Below are 18,383 nucleotides of genomic sequence, written 5' to 3' on the forward strand. Positions count from 1 at the left end.
ATTGGGGTGTTGGGTTTAGGCTGCAGAGGGTTAGGCTGCAGGGGGAGGTTAGGGTTAGACTGCAGGGGGGGGTCGGGCACTACCGGAGACAGTTAGGGCTAGGCTGTGGGGAAGGTCAGGATGCTTTTAAGTATCAGGGATAACTGGCCAGTTATCTAACTCCTTGGAGGGAGAGAGGGAGAGGAGGCTGCTGTGCTCTACATCGCTGCTGCATACTAGTGCGCTGCAGGGAGGGACACTAACAGCAAATACTCATAGGGAGAGGGGGACATTTACTGAGCAGTGATAAAAGTGGAGAAGTGGGCCAGTGGAGAAGTTGCCTATGTCAACCAATCAGCTGCTATAGTATGCAAATTATAAATGCTGATTGGTTGCCATGGGCAACTCCTCCACTGGCTCACTTCTCCACTTTTATCACTGCTTAGTAAATGTCCCCCTAATTATTAGCCTTGAAAAGTGATAAATAGCACGGTGATAAAGTAACAGCCAATCACCTCCTAACTGCCATGCTACAGGCTGTGTTTGAAAACAGACAGGAGCTGGTTGGCTGGTACTTTATCACTGTGCTATTTATCACTTTTCAAGGCTTAGTACAACTGGTTTTCAGAAGCCAGTCTGGTCACACTGCTGCTCCCAAGCAACCCAGAGGCTCTGTCAGCTGTTTCCCTGGATACCATAACGCCACCATCATCGTGTATCCCGTTACTCCATACGTGCCTACCTGAACCTCTCCATGAGGGAGAAAATGCTCTGTTCCTGGACTTTCCTGGTAATGTATGATTGCCATCACCTGTGGTGAGCTAGTTAATTGATAAGAAAGGTGTTTCCCCACAGGTGATGGCAATCATACATTACCAGGAAAGTCCAGGTACAGAGCATTTTCTCCCTCATGGAGAGGGTCAGGTAGGCAAGTATGCGTTACTCACACATTGTATATACAGTATGACTTGTATTATACTGACAGCAACCGGATGAAGTAACAGCTGATCCTGGCCACGCCCAACCACCGACCGCGTCCACTCATAGCGCGTCTTCTACTGAAGAGGTCTCTGAGCACGCGCAGTTGTGCAGAGTGACGTCACCCAGTCCTCCTCGCCCCGCCTCGGGTGTCGCCGTGCGGCTGCGCAGTGTCTGTGGCCGGGGTAGTAGACGCAAACGGTACCGATCCCATCCCAGGCCAAGCACTGAGCATCATGTCCAGCCACTGGCAGCACAGCGGAGGATCGGGGCGACAATTCAGCACTATCATACAGACATGCAGCGGAAACATCCAGAGGATCACGAACAACAGTGAGCATCCTCCGGAGGGTGTAACGGGTGTAGCACTGACGTGCGCCGTCATCTCACCGACCCAGTCTCTAATGCTGTCTGATGTTCCCAGACATCCACCGTGCCCAGCCCAGTGCGGTGGCATCAGACATGAGCCCCTATCACCCCTATGCCAGACGCAGGCACTGTCTGGGGTACCTGTGTGTGTCTACACATCTGGGTCATATATGCACATCACTGGGGTCTTTGGGAATGATAAGTCAGCCCATGTGTCCAATCAATACGTCATTGTATCTCACTCTCTGTGGCATATTTATCATTATTGCAGTCTGCCCTTGACAATAAGGATTCCTCATTCCTGCGGGTTGGGATCAGGTGACCGGCGATCAGGATCCCGGCAGTAAGCATACCGACGCTGAGATCTTGGCCGCCAGAATGCCGGCAGGAGGGTGAGCGCAACAAAGCCCCTTGCAGGCTCACCACGGTGCAGGCTCGGTTGCTCGCTGCACTCGCCACAGGTTCTATTACCCTGCAATTGGATGTTGTGGACACCCACAAGTGGGAATAGTCCCAGGCCCCCTGTTGGCATTCTGGCGGTCGGGATCATAACTACATCCCATTCCTGTAACTTGCGGCAGTAAGGAATGCTTGCTTAAATGTATTATTACAGAGTTGCTGGGGCAGGTCACTGACTGGAGCATTTTGCGGGGACCAGTGGAAATAAAGTAATAACATCCACAATCACTTTACTTTCCACTTCAGCCAGCTACTGCGTATGCGCTGATGTCCGGTGACGTATGTGTGAGTGGGCAGCAGCCGGGAGGAATCCTCTGCATCTTTTTCCTGGTGCATTCTGTAACTGTAGTTCATAGCCTTCAAATGGCTAACAGTGTGTAAAGATGGCATTTTAGTGAGATACATGTATTACGATAGATACAAAGTGGTCTCTGACTCCCTTCGGAGCAGACCTACCTTTCTCAGGAAATGGGGTGATTGTATCTAAACCAGAAGATGTGCAAAATCAAATATATGCCTTAATAGATTCCCCTATTCATTTTCAGAGGTGATACTGTCTTGTTTAAGAGTTACGGGTTAAAGGGGGGCACACACGCAGAGATCAGTGGTTGCTTAGAATTTAAGCACGGATCCTCCGTGTGTATGCCCCCAGCGATAGCGATGCGCAGTCCCGTGCGTCGCTATCGCTGGTGCTAGATTGGCCTGGGTGCAGGCACAATCTAGCAGGTCGCTCATTAAACCCCAAAATGAGCCCCCTCTTCCCCGTCCGCCCCCTCGCTGTGCTGAGCGGGGGGAGAGAGGTCGCTCAGCACATATCTCTCCCCGATACATGGTTCAGTAATCAGCTCTTTTGACTTACTTGATCTCTATTTGGCTCAGTTCAGGTGTTTTTTTCAGTTACATTATTACCCCGAGGCCGGAGCACCTTCACTCAGGTATACAATTCATCAAGGTTACTATATATCACATGGAGTCTTTCTCACATGACCTTATATATTGATGTGTTATTCCTTCCCACATATCGAAGCCGCCTACGGGTCATACTCAAATTTATCATCACTTGCCTTTGTTTGCAATGCTGATGCCCACAGATGTTGCCGGTATAAATGTGTATGATGTAATCCCCCCCCCCCCCCCCTTTCTTCTTTAATGCTACCTCTAGACTCCTTCATTTCTATATCTTCACCTTCTCTCTCTCTCACTGACAAATTGTTGTTTGGATAAATGATCTTTCACTACATGGTACAATGGATGCACTTTACCATGTTTTTTCTACTCTATATGCCAATCTCTGTGTGATTGACTCTATGCTAGTCTTTGTATTATGTGGCTTGCGATGTTTTATTTTTTGTCAGTGTCCATTATTCGAAAAATTAAATATATTTACTAAAATAAAAGATGGCATTATCTGCTGGAGCTTGGTAAATCCAATAGCCTAACAGCGCCCCATAGAAACCCATGGGGGATGCTTCTGCTGTCTTCATGGTACATCCAGGGGATCCTTAATATTTGCATGTACCCCCACGAAACAAGTGTTTTCAGGGGATATCCCACAAATATTATTTGATAAATAGGCACTTATATAGCACTACTGACCTAGATTATAGATTTGATCACCCTATCCGTAGGTTAGATAAGGGTCGGGAAGTTCTACAGGAATTGTAAAATCGTCATTGCCATTCAATCACACTACAAGTTTTGTGTTATTTATATCTGCTACATTTTTGTTTTAAATAGACTCCTTTTTTCAATTCTGTTGTACAGTAGTATTGTTATTGCTGTTTTAGGATATATAATGTGAATTATAGAATGTGTAACAATGACTACTTTAAGATGATTAATTAGGAGCGTTGTGACTACCCATATTCTAATTTTAGGAATCATGTGCCTTTAATTTGAAAGATTACTGTGCATAAAGTACTGCTTATTGTGTGTAGTCATGTAGATGGTGTGCAGCATCTGATGTACAATGCTTCCACTGTACAGGAAAACTTCTGTCCTACAAATGACTCTGGGGTGGACGTGGTTTTTGCACTGATAACTGCTTGACATCAGATAACATTGTTCTAGGTTTTGTGTCCTGCTGCTGGGTTAGAGCAGCCTCGGTTTGTGAATGTCAAGGTGAGACATATTTTAGCTGGCAATTAGACACTGTTTATTCTTCTCTTTCATACACCAACACAATTGCTCCACCTGGTTTGCCATGGCTCGGTATGACATATCTACAATCAAAATACCGTAAAAAATTGTCTGACTGTCAAAATACCAACAAGGTCAAAATGCCGACATTTAAAATACTGACATGGTCAAAATCCCGACAGGTCAAAAATTCGACATGAAAAAAAAATTGTATGTCGACATGGACACCGTATAAGTGTATCGCGTCCCCTCGCATGGCTCGCTGCACTCGCCATGCTTTGGGCACAGTGCCTCTCTTCGCTCAGCACACAATAATATTCCTCCTCCAGGTCCACTGGGATGGTAAAGTATGAACAAGTTGGTTTCAATTAAAAAAATCATATCTACTTTTTGACCTGACAACATTTTAATTGTCAGGATTTTGACCATGTCGGTATTTTGACCTTGTCGGTATTTTGACCGTCAGTCAATGGTTGTCTGTATTTTGACGATCAGGATTTTGATTGTAGGTAAATTGTCTGCATCCCAGTTTGTGATGTTGGTGTTGGTAATCATCAGAGAAAGTACAAAGTGGATATGGTTCAGAGTCCAGGAATGTGTAAGCTAGAAATGCTCATGGGAAATCCTCTCCAACGTGAGTCACCAGGGACTTTTGCTCAGCTGGTTTCCCCTACCCCCTAACCTCTCCATCCACGTTAGTGCCTGAACCTAACCTTTCCTCAGTGATGCCTAAACCGAACCTCCCCCCGCAGTCTAACCCTAACCTCCTTGGGCGGTACCTAAACCTAAGTATTCCTCCCATCCCCCTGCCTGACCCTACCCCGCCTTATATACTTAACGTTCAGAATGCCGGCTGTTGGGATTTTGGCGTTGCTCTCCTGACCCTGTCGGGATTCCGGTGTCAGAATTCTGGCGGCTCTCGGTATTCCGGTGTTTGTATTCCGCATCCTGTTAATTTGGATTCATGGAGTGTGACAGAGGTGTTCACAATGCCAGCAAGATGCATTGTAAAAGCATTTGGAGGGTGCAAAGAAACAGCCACAATGAATTTAGCTGCTACTTCAGTTGACACATCACCAATAGTGGGAGGAGGAAGACTTATTCCACAGTGTGAAATTTAAATACTAAATACTTTTCATGTTATTCTTTCACATATGCAAACCAGCACCAACAATCGTTGTGCAGATAATTAACATATATATGTAGATAACTTCACAGTGGTTAATTTACGAAGCATCCTGGTGCTTCTAATTGGTTTATGCCCGATATTTAAAAGGGCAGTGCTTTAAATATCAGGCATAAACATAATCCGAAGCTCCGGGCTTTACAAACCAATGCTTCCAAAGTAAACACCATTTCCTTTTGCACGATAGCATGTAAGCAATTGTGGTTTGAATGTGTAGCATACTGTCGAAGTCGAAAATATTATATCCACATGCATCACGTGCAAACACCACGCAGAGTGGCCTCCGTGCGTGTGCTTGTTCAGCCGTGCGTGCGCATGCCTGCACGTTGCGTATATTGGCTCACGAAGTCCTGCGTATTAATGCGTGGTATGAGTAAATACGGTGGCATACGCATTCGCATGGAAAAGCCACAAAGACATATCTGATATTTAATCCACATAGGGCATAATTTACACATAGCCTACACGTACCACCACAGCAAGTTACATTTGCTTTGGAGGTATAACAACAGAGGGATATAACTTTACAGGATATGAGGGGACAGAATTAGGTTAGGATGTGGTGTTTGGTATCCAGTTGTACAGTATTTCAAGGGCAATATTCCGATGGCAGTTTGCAGAAAGTAGCATGCTCCTGCACATAGATATGCGCAGGAATATATTATTAATATCACACTGTATTTACTGTACTCCTGATATTCGGCGGGAACCCAGTGGAGGGAAACCTGCAAGTGCACCTGGACCAGGCATCGCCCACCTATTCAAACCGACCTATGACCCCTCATGTACTGTAAATTATCAGCCCTTTGACCTATGAAAGAAGAGATTACAGTTTCCTTTGTTTCATGCTTTGGACTATTGTAGAAAAACCAAGCCTCCTGGCCGGGCTCAGTCTATTCTCTGAAGGTCATCTTTCCAGATTGACTGAGGACCGGATCCGGGTGGCGTAGGCGAACAAACGTATGTATCCGTTGGTTGTAGCTTTTCTCTTGTATTGTATTTCTCTGTGAACCCCCTTTTAAGTAAATATTTGTTGCTGCATTGGACCACAACATAACATATACAATTGGTGTCGCATTCCTTTCCTGTTAGGGGTTTAAAGTGTATTCGGCCGCACGTGTAGCTACTTTGTGCTTACAGCGTGACGGCGTGCTTACGCAACGTGTACGCATTTCATAGATGGTTATCACGCACGCTTAGCGGTCGCAGCTGCCTGAACATTTCTGTATTTAGGTATTGCTTTTTCCTGTAAGTTAAACGAACTTAACAATACAGATAGATTTATTGCTTGTAATAGTCTTTGCTGAATCCAATCTAATTGTTTTCTTAAATATCTTTCAGCTGCTCAAATTCGGACATTATTAAATCAACTTGGAACCAGTAAAGATTCTAGTAAACTTCAACAGAATCTGTAAGTACATATATATTTATTAAAATGGTGATTTATTTGGTGTAATCATACACGCACTCTTCTATTTTGTTTTGACTTTCTTTCCTAGCCTCATTATTTTTCCATAATATGCTGTTTATTATATGAAATATCTTTACCTTATACTATTTATTTTACTGTATGCAGACAACAGATTCAGCATTCCACTAATGTTTTGGCAAAGGAAACCAATACATACTTGAAAGATCTTTCTTCTGTTCCTGCTCCATTGTCTCCCAGTGAGCAGGTAAAGTGGCTCACAAGTTACATTTTATATGCATACCACGTAAACAATGAGAAGTCGCTCGGAGCATTGATATTGCAACTTGATATCCTTCAAGTGGCGCATATATGGCTCCCTACCTTTTAAAAGAGTCACACTTTGGGCCTAATTCAGATGTGGTTGTTTTTGTGATTGCTGTTGCTATTTTTTGCTGTTCGCAATTGCGACTGTATCCTAATATGGGCAGAAGCTAACCTGAGTATAGGGACGTCCACTGCTGTCTATTCATTTCTGACCGACGGCATACAATGGCTGATACATCGTTACCATCATGGCATATGGGTTCTGAAGACCCGCAGGCTGAGCTGCTCTCTAGTAGCAATCTGAACGCTCATGAAATGCCTGCGATTACTAGATCACTTCCCCATTACCACCCCCCAAGTGCTGTCTTCCTGTCACTCACTTTCCGACTAATTCCTCGTTGTGACCACCATTGCACTTCAATCGCTGCGCGTGTGCACTATGGCTCAGACACATGCGCAGTATGGAAAGATCGACCAATATGTGTATAATAGTTGCCTTGCGGCCACAGCTGAATTAGGCCTATTATCCTTAATCTCAATAATAAGTTAAAACAGTACATTTAATAAAAGATAGACACACATTTGTTATAACATGTCAGTAGCCATTTTAAACAACTGTTAGAAACTATAACAGACAAATCTGACAATAAAAGAAGAAGCTGGGGGCTGTAGGTAAAGGCTCTGAGGGCCCACTGACTAAGTCTGGGTACATACTTGGCCGACAGATGGGCCATCCGCTCTAACAAGTAGTTTGTGCATAAACATTACCATTTTGTGCACAGACAACCGTCAAACCAATATGTATTGCCAGCAGACCAATTTGAATATGCCTGCCCACTTGTGATATTATAATGGGTTCTGCGAGATGGATATATATATCTATCCCGTACACACGGGCAGATGCACCAAAATATTGGTATCGGCTGTGCTACAGGGCCAACCCTGATATGTCTGTGAGCAATGTCGTTCACAAACATATCACTTGTACACAATTGCTAATGGTCCAGACGATCTATCATTCGTGTGTACCCAGCCTTAGAGACACACATTAATCTGATAGACCTAACCTTCAAGATACGTTTATGTTGCATTATTTAGCAAATTGAGACATTGGGGTTTATTAATGAAGCATCGGGTTGCAGTACCCAGCACTTCTGATCGTGTTTATAGCTGAAAGTTAAATGGCAATGATTGTACTAGTAAAAGCCTTGCCCTTTTACATTATGGGAATAAACCCCATTGTTTCCTTTCTTTAAATATCTTCCATTGCTTTAATCACTGGATTCTTCCTTGATTATACAATTAACAATAAATGTAGTGAAAAGCTTCTGATAAAGTAAGAGACCCACTAGTGGTTATAAAGTAATCCGTGGCCATCAGAAATTGTAAGGTGCAAAGGTTTTCCTGCTTCTGAAATTGTATAAGGAATACAGCAGTTTCTAAAATTTGCAGAGACTAAGCTGAAGGGAAGCCGCACCATCCTCACAGCTTTACAGTGATTTCTGCAGGTCACATTATCTTACTGCAATACAAATGCTAGTGACATACAGCTGGTTGTATTTAATCTTCTAAGTAATTTGTGTACTGATCCCTATTTTATTGTGTTCTGTCCACCAGCGTCAGCAGAAGCTACAGAAAGATCGTCTTATGAATGATTTCTCTGCTGCACTAAACCATTTCCAAGCTATCCAGAGACAAGTGTCTGAGAAGGAGAAAGAGACCGTTGCTCGTGCAAGAGCTGGTTCTCGTCTATCAGTAAGTACAATCCTAGCTGTGCCCTATTGTGGGCACTGGAACACAGGAATTATTTTTGATTGGGGGCCGGACATAAGTGACTAATACTGGATACACACTATGCAATATATTGTCTGTTCTGCTGATAGATGATTTATTGCATAGTGCATCCGTGTGTGTGTGTGTGTGTGTGTGTGTGTGTGTCACGACGTCATTCACAAGTATATATGATCGGCCCTGCTACACAGCCGATGATGATATATCATTTCATCTGCATATGTATGCAGGTGACCAGCCCATTAGGCGGCCACGGGAGCTGCCAACAGTGCCAACTGGGGAGTAAAATGTAAATGCTCGCCCACTTGTGATGTCTGTCCAGATATATGGAGCAGCCGATTGATAAGTTTTTATAGCTTACCAAAATAGCCACTCAGTTGATGCGACAGGCTGTTAGCCTTAGACTGAGATTCGGAGGACTTAATACTACCCATTTCACACATCGGACATGGAAAATTGCCTGGTCTAGCAGCCGGCAAATTCCCAGGTCTCAGTCCCGACCCTGGTAAAGAGCAGGGTCGGGGACCCTGTACTTAGTTCCGGGTAGTTTGCATTAACGAAACACACACACACACATCCTGGGTTGATGGTCGTTCACGTGCAAAAGACCGGGACTTTTGTGCTAGTGTGAAAGGGGTATAACGAATAAACATGGGGGCTCAGAAAACCTGTTAAAGTTTATTATTTTTATTATTATTCTATGTATGTAATTTACAGAACTACTAGGTAAAAAATTGTTAACTTTACCATTAGTAAAGCTGTCGTTTTTAAGTTGACCCAAGAGCTGTAAATAACCCCAGAGACACTGCTTAAGTTATTCTACTAACTGTATGTTTACTTGTGGAACTTATAGTTGTACTGTGCATATATTCATGTTTTCTTCTTTGTTTCTAGGGTGATGAAAGGCAGAAGGAAGAGCAACTTGTATCATTTGACAAGTAAGTGTCAAGCAGCAGCAGGGAGAGTTGAGAATTCTTAACCTGTGGATTGATATGGGTCCTCCATTATAATGGTCAGTACACAAACAGCCGTTGTAATGGACTAATTTAATTGACAGTAGATCAGCAACATTTTATGGGATTCAATAACAACCACAGGAAGTGCAGACCTGCATTGCCACACTACACGCTGCCTTGTTGGTGTGTCGCATTTCAAAGGGTATGCACATTTCTGGTTTCTGGGGTCTGCTTCAAGAAAGTCAGTGACTAGATAAGCCTTATTATTTGTCTATTAAAAGCATGCGTTCACCAGAAAAACTAACAGATTGTATTTATCTGTACTTCTAGTAACCCTTTATGATGAGTTAACACATATAAATGGGGTACTTGTCCTAAGACCAGCATCTGTTTATAAAAGTAGGACAATCACTTTGTTTTTTTTTACTTTTATTTAGTCAATAAATGAAAGGTTCTGCATTGAACCACTTTCTCAAAACTACTATGTGTTCTAGGCTGCAAATGCTGGGGGTGTTCTTATTGGGAGACACGCTGTCATTTACAAAAAGTGTGACAAGATCTTTGTTTAATACTGCTGGCCCAACTTATTAAATAATAGGTTATCCAAGAAACCTCTGAGTTCTAGGCTTGGCCTATATAAAACAAATGTTTCTGAAATTGGATTCAGAGCCCATAAGTGCCTATATTATCTTGGCAATGCAAGGGTTAAAGCGTAAGCTACCAATTTAGGATCGGTTTTTCTCTCATCCATCTGGGGGACGCTGCGCTGTTACTTGTGGTTAGAGGTGTGTGGTAGTGGAGTTTGGCACAGAATCTATCAAAAAGCTGCCTCCTCCCCCCTCTAACGGAATGCAGTCAGTTTACCTCCAATCAAAATCCCGACATTCAAAATCCCGACACCAATTGACCAATGGTCAAAATCCCGACATGGACAAAATACCGACATTTAAAATACCGACAAGGTCAAAATACCGACATGTGAAATGCCGACAGGTCAAAATACCGACATGAGTTTTTCATGATTTTTTTTTCATTGAAACCGACTTGTTCATACTTTACCATCCCAGTGGACCTGGAGGAGGAATATAATAGTGTGCCGAGCATAGCGAGGCACCGTGCCCGAAGCATGGCGAGCGCAGCGGTACACTTTATATGGTGTCCATGTTGACTTATGTCGACATACACACAAAAAACAACAAGAAAACGTGTGTCGGTATTTTGACCTGTCGGCATTTTACATTTCGGTATTTTGACCTTGTCGGTATTTTAAATGTCGGTATTTTGTCCATGTCGGGATTTTGACCTTGTCGGGATTTTGACCATCGGTCAATTGGTGTCGGGATTTTGAACGTCGGGATTGTGATTGGAGGTATTTCATACCGATCCCCCTCTAACCCCTCCCATCTCCTTCCTGCTCAGCCATCACCCAGTTTTAGTTTTGCGCCTGTGGAGTACAGACACAGTTTTTCTTTCTCCTTAGATTTTTTGTTTTTTTTTTGTTTCAGAGTTTATTCTCAAGAGTACCTAGTCCCTGTTTACAGGTGACAGGTACTACTGGAGTGGGTTTAGTATCCCACTCTAAGCTGCTGCTGGAGGCCACCACACTTTGGTCACTGGGGCCTTTATTCACTTCAGGATGCGGCAGGAATAAGGTACAGGACAGCCACAATCTGTCACTGACAGTATTGGGCTGTCCCCTCTGTTATTGTCTCCTTTTATGCTCCCCCCACCCCCCCTGCCGGCCAGCCGCATCGGACACCTTCTCCCTCCACCCGCAGTGAGAGTGACTGATCGGGTTGTGGGGACTTGCAGAGACTAGGTCCGGGAGAGTGTTATACACTCCCTGGGACAAACACAAAGCTGCCGCGACAGCCGCTGTGTGTAGCGGCGCGCGGGAGCCCGAACTTCCGGTTTCTGCAATTACACAGTGAATAGCCGCGGCGGTTACGTCAGACGTGCAGGGACGGCTTCCCTCCCTGCTCTGCCGCGCGCGCTGTTCTGCAGCTTCCTGAAGGCTCCGGGGCGCCATTTTCTCCGGCTGCAGACTGGGGGACGCTGTGCTACTCAGGCACACACGGAGCACTATCTTCCAGGGGAAGTTTTTTCATTACAGTCACACATCTAACCGCAAGTATATGGTGGGCTAGCCCTAGTGGGGGATAGCAGTCGGCCTTCTTGGGGACACTAAAGATAACTGCTAGGTCACTTGTCTAGGGATTTATAGTACATGTTTACTACTTTTAAATATTAAACATAATTAGAATAAGAAATGGCCAGTAAACCGGACAAGGCTACAAAGGGCAAAACGGCCTCAGTAGTTTATTTTTCCTGTTCACAGTGTGGCTCAAAGCTGGCTAAGGGTAGTGCTGACGCAGGGACCCTCTGTACTTCGTGCTCTGGTGCATCAGTGGCGGATCAGCAGGGAAGTTCCACAGATCAGTCTATGCCCCCATGGGTCAAGAACATGGTGGATGCCATTTCAGATTTGCGTCAGTCTAGGTCGGAGGCTGAATCTGCCCAGACTCAGGTGGAGCCTCTGTGGGCCCAAAATATGGGCAAGTGTCTTACTGATTTAACTCATTCTTTAAATAAGTTTGTAAATTCTGCCAGCAGTTCCGCTGCTACTAAGCGACCACAGCCGTTACCCGCTATAGCGTTTCCGGGAGAGGAGTTGGATTCTCTGACATCTCCATTGGAGGAAGGGGAGGTAGATCCTGAATGGGACGAAGTTTCGGCTTGGGAAGATGAGGAGCTATCAGGTGTTAGATTACTAATAGAAGCCATTCGTCAGACTCTTAATATTCAGGATGCGGCAATGGCGGAGACTTCCTCTGCCTTTTTCAAACGACAGAAGAGACCGGTTACTGCCTTCCCTTCTTACTCTCACTTTGCGGATATTTTAAAAGAACCCTGGTTTAAACCGGATTCTCGTTTCCAGGCCCCTAAGAAATTAAAATTTCTATATCCTTTTACGGAGGAAGATCCAAAATTTTGGGAGACAGCCCCAAAGGTAGACGCTCCTATTTCACATTTGGCAAAAGCTACGGTTATTCCTTCGGTACAGTCCGTGACTTTAAAAGACCCTACCGATAGGAAGATAGAAGTATTACTAAAATCTATGTTTTCTTTATCAGGTGTCTCTCTCCGTCCAGTTCTGGCGGGTGCCTGGGTCCTTAAGGCCGTGGATGAATGGCTAGCACAGGTCGTATCTGGAATGCAATCGGACGATCCGTCGGAAGCCATTCAATTAGCAGAACAGATTCAGAGGCTCTTACTTATGTGGGTGAGGCCTTGTTAGATTCTGTTACGCTACAGTCCCGTGTTTCTTCCTTGACAGTGTCGGCAAGACGGTCTCTTTGGCTTAGGGTTTGGAATGCTGATTCGGACTCAAAGCAGACCTTGACGGCAGTTCCTTTTGAAGGGGAGTTTCTTTTTGGATCGGAGTTAAAGAAGATTATTTCAGATACTACTGGAGGAAAGAGCCCCATTCTTCCATCTGCTCCTCACAAACCGAAACCTACAAGGTTTCGGTCCTTTCGTACGCAGGGCAGAGGTAGTTTCCAATCCTTTCGTGCTTTCTCCAGATTTCCACGAAGAGGGTCATTCAGAGGTAGAGGATCTCAGGCTACTCGCAGACCGGCCAGTAAGCCTGCCGACAAGCCTGATGCATGACGCTTCAGGTCTTCCGGGGTATAGATAAAGGTTGGGGCTCGGTTACTTCAGTTCAGGGAAGTGTGGCTCCTGTCGAAACCAGATCGGTGGGTAATGGGGGTCATATCCAGAGGATATATGTTGGATCTCGAAGAGACAGTCCCATTCCGGCTATTCGTCACACCTCTCCCAGACGATCCCTCCAGACGTCAAGCTCTTTTCCAGGCAACAGCAACCCTCTTACAAAATGGAGTAATCCTTCCGGTTCCCTCTCCTCAGAGGGGTCGGGGCTTTTACTCGGGTCTTTTTCTCGGGGACAAACCGGATGGTTCGTTCCGACCCATTCTGAATCTAAAAGCCCTCAACCCGTATCTCTCAACCCAAAAATTCAAGATGGAATCCATTCGCTCAATTATCGCCGCCATGGAGCCAGGGGAATATTTGGCTTCAATAGACATAAAAGACGCCTACTTACATGTCCTGATTTGGATAGGACATCAATCTCTTCTGAGATTTGCAGTCGGTCCGTGGCATTTTCAGTTTCAGGCTCTTCCCTTTGGTCTCTCTACGGCTCCTCTGGTTTTTACAAAGGTCATGGGTCATGTCGTCGCGGTTCTCCGTTGTCAAGGGGTCAACATCACTCCATACTTGGACGACCTGTTGGTCAAGGCCCCGTCAGCAGAGATTCTCACTCAGAACCTGCGTCTAACGACAGAGACTCTACAGTCATTCGGGTGGATAATCAACTTTCCAAAGTCGTCTTTACTCCCTTCCCAGAAAATGGTTTTTCTGTGACTTTTATTCGACACCAACAGCCAGAAGGTGTTTCTTCCTACGGACAAGATTCAGGATCTGCAGTCCAGAATCCGGACCCTGTTACACTTACCGGTAGTGTCGGTCCTCAGATGCATGCAGGTGTTAGGCAATATGGTGTCCTCATTGGAGGCAGTCCCATACGCCAGATTTCATGCCCGACCTCTTCAGGCTCAGATTCTCAGCTGTTGGGCTCGGACGGATCCACGTCTCGAATTGCAGTTGATCCGCTTGTCGGTAAAGACTCGTCAGTCACTTCACTGGTGGCTTCACAGTCACAATTTGAGAAAAGGAGCGGCGTTCACGGTTTGGTCTTGGATGATGGTCACCACGGACGCAAGCCTCAGCGGTTGGGGAGCAGTGTTCCAGACTCATCCCTTCCAGGGGCGCTGGAACAGTCAGGAGTCAAAATTACAGATCAACATTCTGGAATTGAGGGCGATCCGGTATGCACTCCTTCAGATTCAAACCATGGTACAGGGTCATCCAGTTCGTGTGCAGTCCGACAATGCCACGGCAGTGGCTTACATCAACAAACAGGGAGGAACTCGCAGCTGGTCCGCAATGAGAGAAGTCGCTCCGATTCTCACGTGGGCGGAACGTTGGGTTCCCGTTATATCCGCAATTCACATTCCAGGAGTCGAGAACTGGGAAGCAGATTTTTGGAGTCGTCACACGATTCATCCGGGAGAATGGGAACTTCACCAGGAAGTGTTTCTCTCTCTAGTGGGCCGCTGGGGAATGCCCGACGTAGACCTAATGGCGTCTCGCCTCAACAAGAAACTTACTCACTACGGCTCGAGGACTCAGGATCCTCAAGCATTTTTGATCGATGCTCTAACAGCTCCGTGGCAGTTTCAACTGGGTTACGTGTTTCCGCCAATTCCACTGCTTCCACGTCTACTTCAATGCATTCGGCGAGAAGGTCTCGCAATAATTCTGGTGGCTCCAGATTGGCCGCGCCGACAGTGGTACACTCTTCTGCGCAGCATTGTCGTCGGAGACCCCTTTCGTCTCCCCCTGCGACCAGATCTTCTTCTTCAAGGGCCTTGTCGCCACCCAGATTTAAGTCGGCTGGCTTTGACGGCTTGGTTCTTGAATCCAACATTTTAAAAGCTAAAGGTCTTTCTCGTTCTGTTGTACAGATGATGATGATTCGGGCTAGGAAACCGGTGACTTCTGGCATTTACCATAGGGTATGGCGTATTTACATTGCTTGATGCAAAAAGCGGGACTTGACTCCGCATTTGTTCAGACTTCCTCGCCTGCTCTCTTTCCTTCAGGAGGGTCTCGATAAGGGCCTGAGGCTTTCTTCACTGAAGGGTCAGGTTTCAGCCTTGTCTGTTCTTTTTCAAAAGAAACTAGCGATCATTCCAGAGGTTCAAACATTCCTTCAGGGAGTACTTCGAATTCAACCACCTTTTGTTCCTCCGGTTCCTCCCTGGGATTTAAACTTGGTCCTTACGGCCCTTCAAAAATCTCCATTTGAACCTTTGGAATCTGTGGAACTACGTTATCTAACACAAAAAGTTGTTTTTCTTTTGGCTATTGCTTCAGCTAGACGAGTGTCTGAGTTGGCGGCTCTTTCTTGCAGGCCACCCTTGTTAGTGTTTCATGAGAACCGGGTGGTTCTGCGGACTAAGCCTTCTTTCCTTCCAAAGGTTGTTTCAGCATTACATTTAAATCAGGACATTGTCCTTCCAGCATTTACTCCGTCGTCTTCTCCTGGGGAGAACTCCCATTTGGCCCTCGTGGATGTTGTTCGGGCCTTACGTATTTATTTGTCTCGCACGGAGTCTTTCCGTCGTACGGATACCTTGCTGGTTTTGATTGATGCTCCCAAACGAGGTTGGCCGGCTTCCAAGAACACTGTGGCCCGTTGGGTAACTTCGGCCATCAGACAGGCTTACGTGTCTTCGAATGTTTCGGTTCCTGACTGAATTAGGGCTCATTCGACTAGAGCAGTTGGAGCATCTTGGGCTGTTCGCGGTGGTGCATCTATTGAGCAGCTGTGCAGGGCGGCGACCTGGTTGTCAGTCCATACTTTCACAAAGGTTTACCGTTTACATACTTTTGGTTTGGAGACTGCCTCTGTTGGGCGTCGTATTTTACAGACGGCTATGCCGTCAACGTCTCCCTCCTCTCATTAGCTTGCTTTGGGAAATCCCACAAGTAACAGCGCAGCGTCCCCCAGATGGATGACAGAGAAATAGGGATTTTTGTTTACTTACCGTAAAATCTCTTTCTCTGAGTCCATCTGGGGGACGCTGCGATCCCTCCCGTAGTTTTGTCTGGTTTATTTGGTTGTTTTTTTGTTCTGGTCTATCTCCTTTGGCTTGGCTAAACGTTAACTGAGTGATGGCTGAGCAGGAAGGAGATGGGAGGGGTTAGAGGGGGGAGGAGGCAGCTTTTTGATAGATTCTGTGCCAAACTCCACTACCACACACCTCTAACCACAAGTAACAGCGCAGCGTCCCCCAGATGGACTCAGAGAAAGGAGATTTTACAGTAAGTAAACAAAAATCCCTATATTTATTCATGTAATTTATTCATCCTACACTAGGGGGCACAGGGGACACTGGATATAGCCTGGAGAGGACAGAGTCTGGGCACTAAATGGTTACTTCTTTTTTCCCAGCAACCTTAGACTTCCTCTCCACCATACCCTGCCACTGGCCAGACAGTTTTAGATTGGTGCCGGCAGGAGCTGGCACCATTTTGGGGGGGGGGGGGCTGCTATTATGCGGTCCTCCTGTTACTTTTATTTAATTTGATTTACTGTTATTTAGTGGACATCAAAATTGTATTTTTAACACTTGACTTTTTTTGTGTTCCAACTTTTATTGACATTGACCAGTCTACATCTAAGGTTGTGCTCTTCCGTAGAAGTACAACTGAATGGTGCAGAATATGTCTAATTAATACGCACACTGTTTACAACTGCTGCAAAGTAGGTCTATGCCATCGCAAATGAGCGCTTTTGCTAGTGGCCTTATACATATGTGTCCACACTAACCTATTCTCAAATCGTGCTTAATAGCCCTGTTTGGCACACCACAGATCATGGGACTAAGACGTGCCATGCATCCCACCACACAGCTTGTACCGAATATGCATCTTAGTTGCGTCACTAAGGTGACAAAAGTAAAATGCACAAGTGACCTGGACGCTGGCATTCCATGCAGAAGCTGTGAGTGACTTGAGCGATAACCTGGGGAAAAATAATACTTGAATTGCTGTTGTGACTATCTTCTCTTAAAGGACTGCCTTATTTGGCAAGCATCCTGCTCTCAGTCTGTTACAGCCATTTAAAAAGGAAAAAGGTAATAGCTCAGATATTGAGGAGAAAAGATAACCATAACCTCCTCAGATTACCTTCCCCGAGTGATTAGAAGAAAAGTGCACCATTACGTAGATTGATTTTGACAAACACACTCTCTGCAGAGCCTTCATTTTATTTACTTCTTTGTTCTCCCTCTGAAGTAATGAAGACTGGAACCAGATGCAGAGCCAAGAGGAAGATCTTGGAATTACAGAAGAGGATCTGGAACTTATAAAAGAGAGAGAGAGTACTATCAAGAAGCTAGAGGTGGGACATATTTATGTCATGTATATACTGACTTCCTAAGGTGTGTCCTGTATCCATATTGCACACGCTATGGAAGCTAGGGCCTCTCCAATGGCTTCAGGTGCACAGGAGAGGGGACAGACCTAGCTCTGAAGAAGAGTATCAGGATAGGGTAAGTGGGGTTGCTCTGGCAGGAGTATAACAGGAAGGAGCGTGTTCCGGGGGGGCACAGTGGAATAATGATATGGGCAACATATCAGCAGAGCCGGGGGCATGGACTAGGCAGAGTCGGCAGGGGCAGACTGAGGTGACCCAGCATATGACTGGTCCCTCTACTAGTCTATTTATACTGTATATGTGGATTTTCTGTGAAGAGCTGTGGGAGATAAAATAATCTACGTACTTCTTGTAAACTGTAATAGTACTGCACTGAGATCATTCTATGAAATTGTTATTTTCAATCTGTGATTGTAGAAACGGAACACAAGTGATTATAGTTAGACTTTTTTTTATATATTTTACAGACTAACATTAGAATAAGACCAAGCAACATAAACCATAAACTCACACTTTCCATTTGCTTTCTTGTTACAGGCAGACATTCTTGATGTGAATCAGATTTTTAAAGACTTGGCAGTAATGATTCATGACCAAGGAGAGATGATAGGTAAGCATGTTTTCTTACATAATACTATGTGTTTACTTTACACATCTACTGTTCTGTAGCATAAATCCCCCAAACAGCATTAATCATAATGG

At 45.1% G+C, this 18,383-nt stretch overlaps 1 protein-coding gene across 1 annotated transcript in view; it reads left to right on the forward strand.

Annotated features, from left to right (window-relative positions):
- Window positions 1–1,043: 1,043 nt before the first annotated feature.
- Window positions 1,044–18,383, forward strand: part of STX12 (syntaxin 12) — a 28,714-nt gene continuing 11,374 nt past the window's right edge. Inside the window, exons 1-7 of the mRNA XM_063954547.1 lie at window positions 1,044–1,290; window positions 6,452–6,521; window positions 6,687–6,786; window positions 8,463–8,600; window positions 9,531–9,574; window positions 17,540–17,645; window positions 18,219–18,291. Coding sequence (XP_063810617.1) covers window positions 1,194–1,290; window positions 6,452–6,521; window positions 6,687–6,786; window positions 8,463–8,600; window positions 9,531–9,574; window positions 17,540–17,645; window positions 18,219–18,291 — 628 coding nt within the window. The 5' untranslated portion in view covers window positions 1,044–1,193. The remainder of the gene's footprint in view (window positions 1,291–6,451; window positions 6,522–6,686; window positions 6,787–8,462; window positions 8,601–9,530; window positions 9,575–17,539; window positions 17,646–18,218; window positions 18,292–18,383) is intronic.

The sequence above is a fragment of the Pseudophryne corroboree genome, chromosome 2 (assembly GCF_028390025.1).
Source record: "Pseudophryne corroboree isolate aPseCor3 chromosome 2, aPseCor3.hap2, whole genome shotgun sequence".
In the NCBI taxonomy this organism is placed as follows: domain Eukaryota; kingdom Metazoa; phylum Chordata; class Amphibia; order Anura; family Myobatrachidae; genus Pseudophryne; species Pseudophryne corroboree.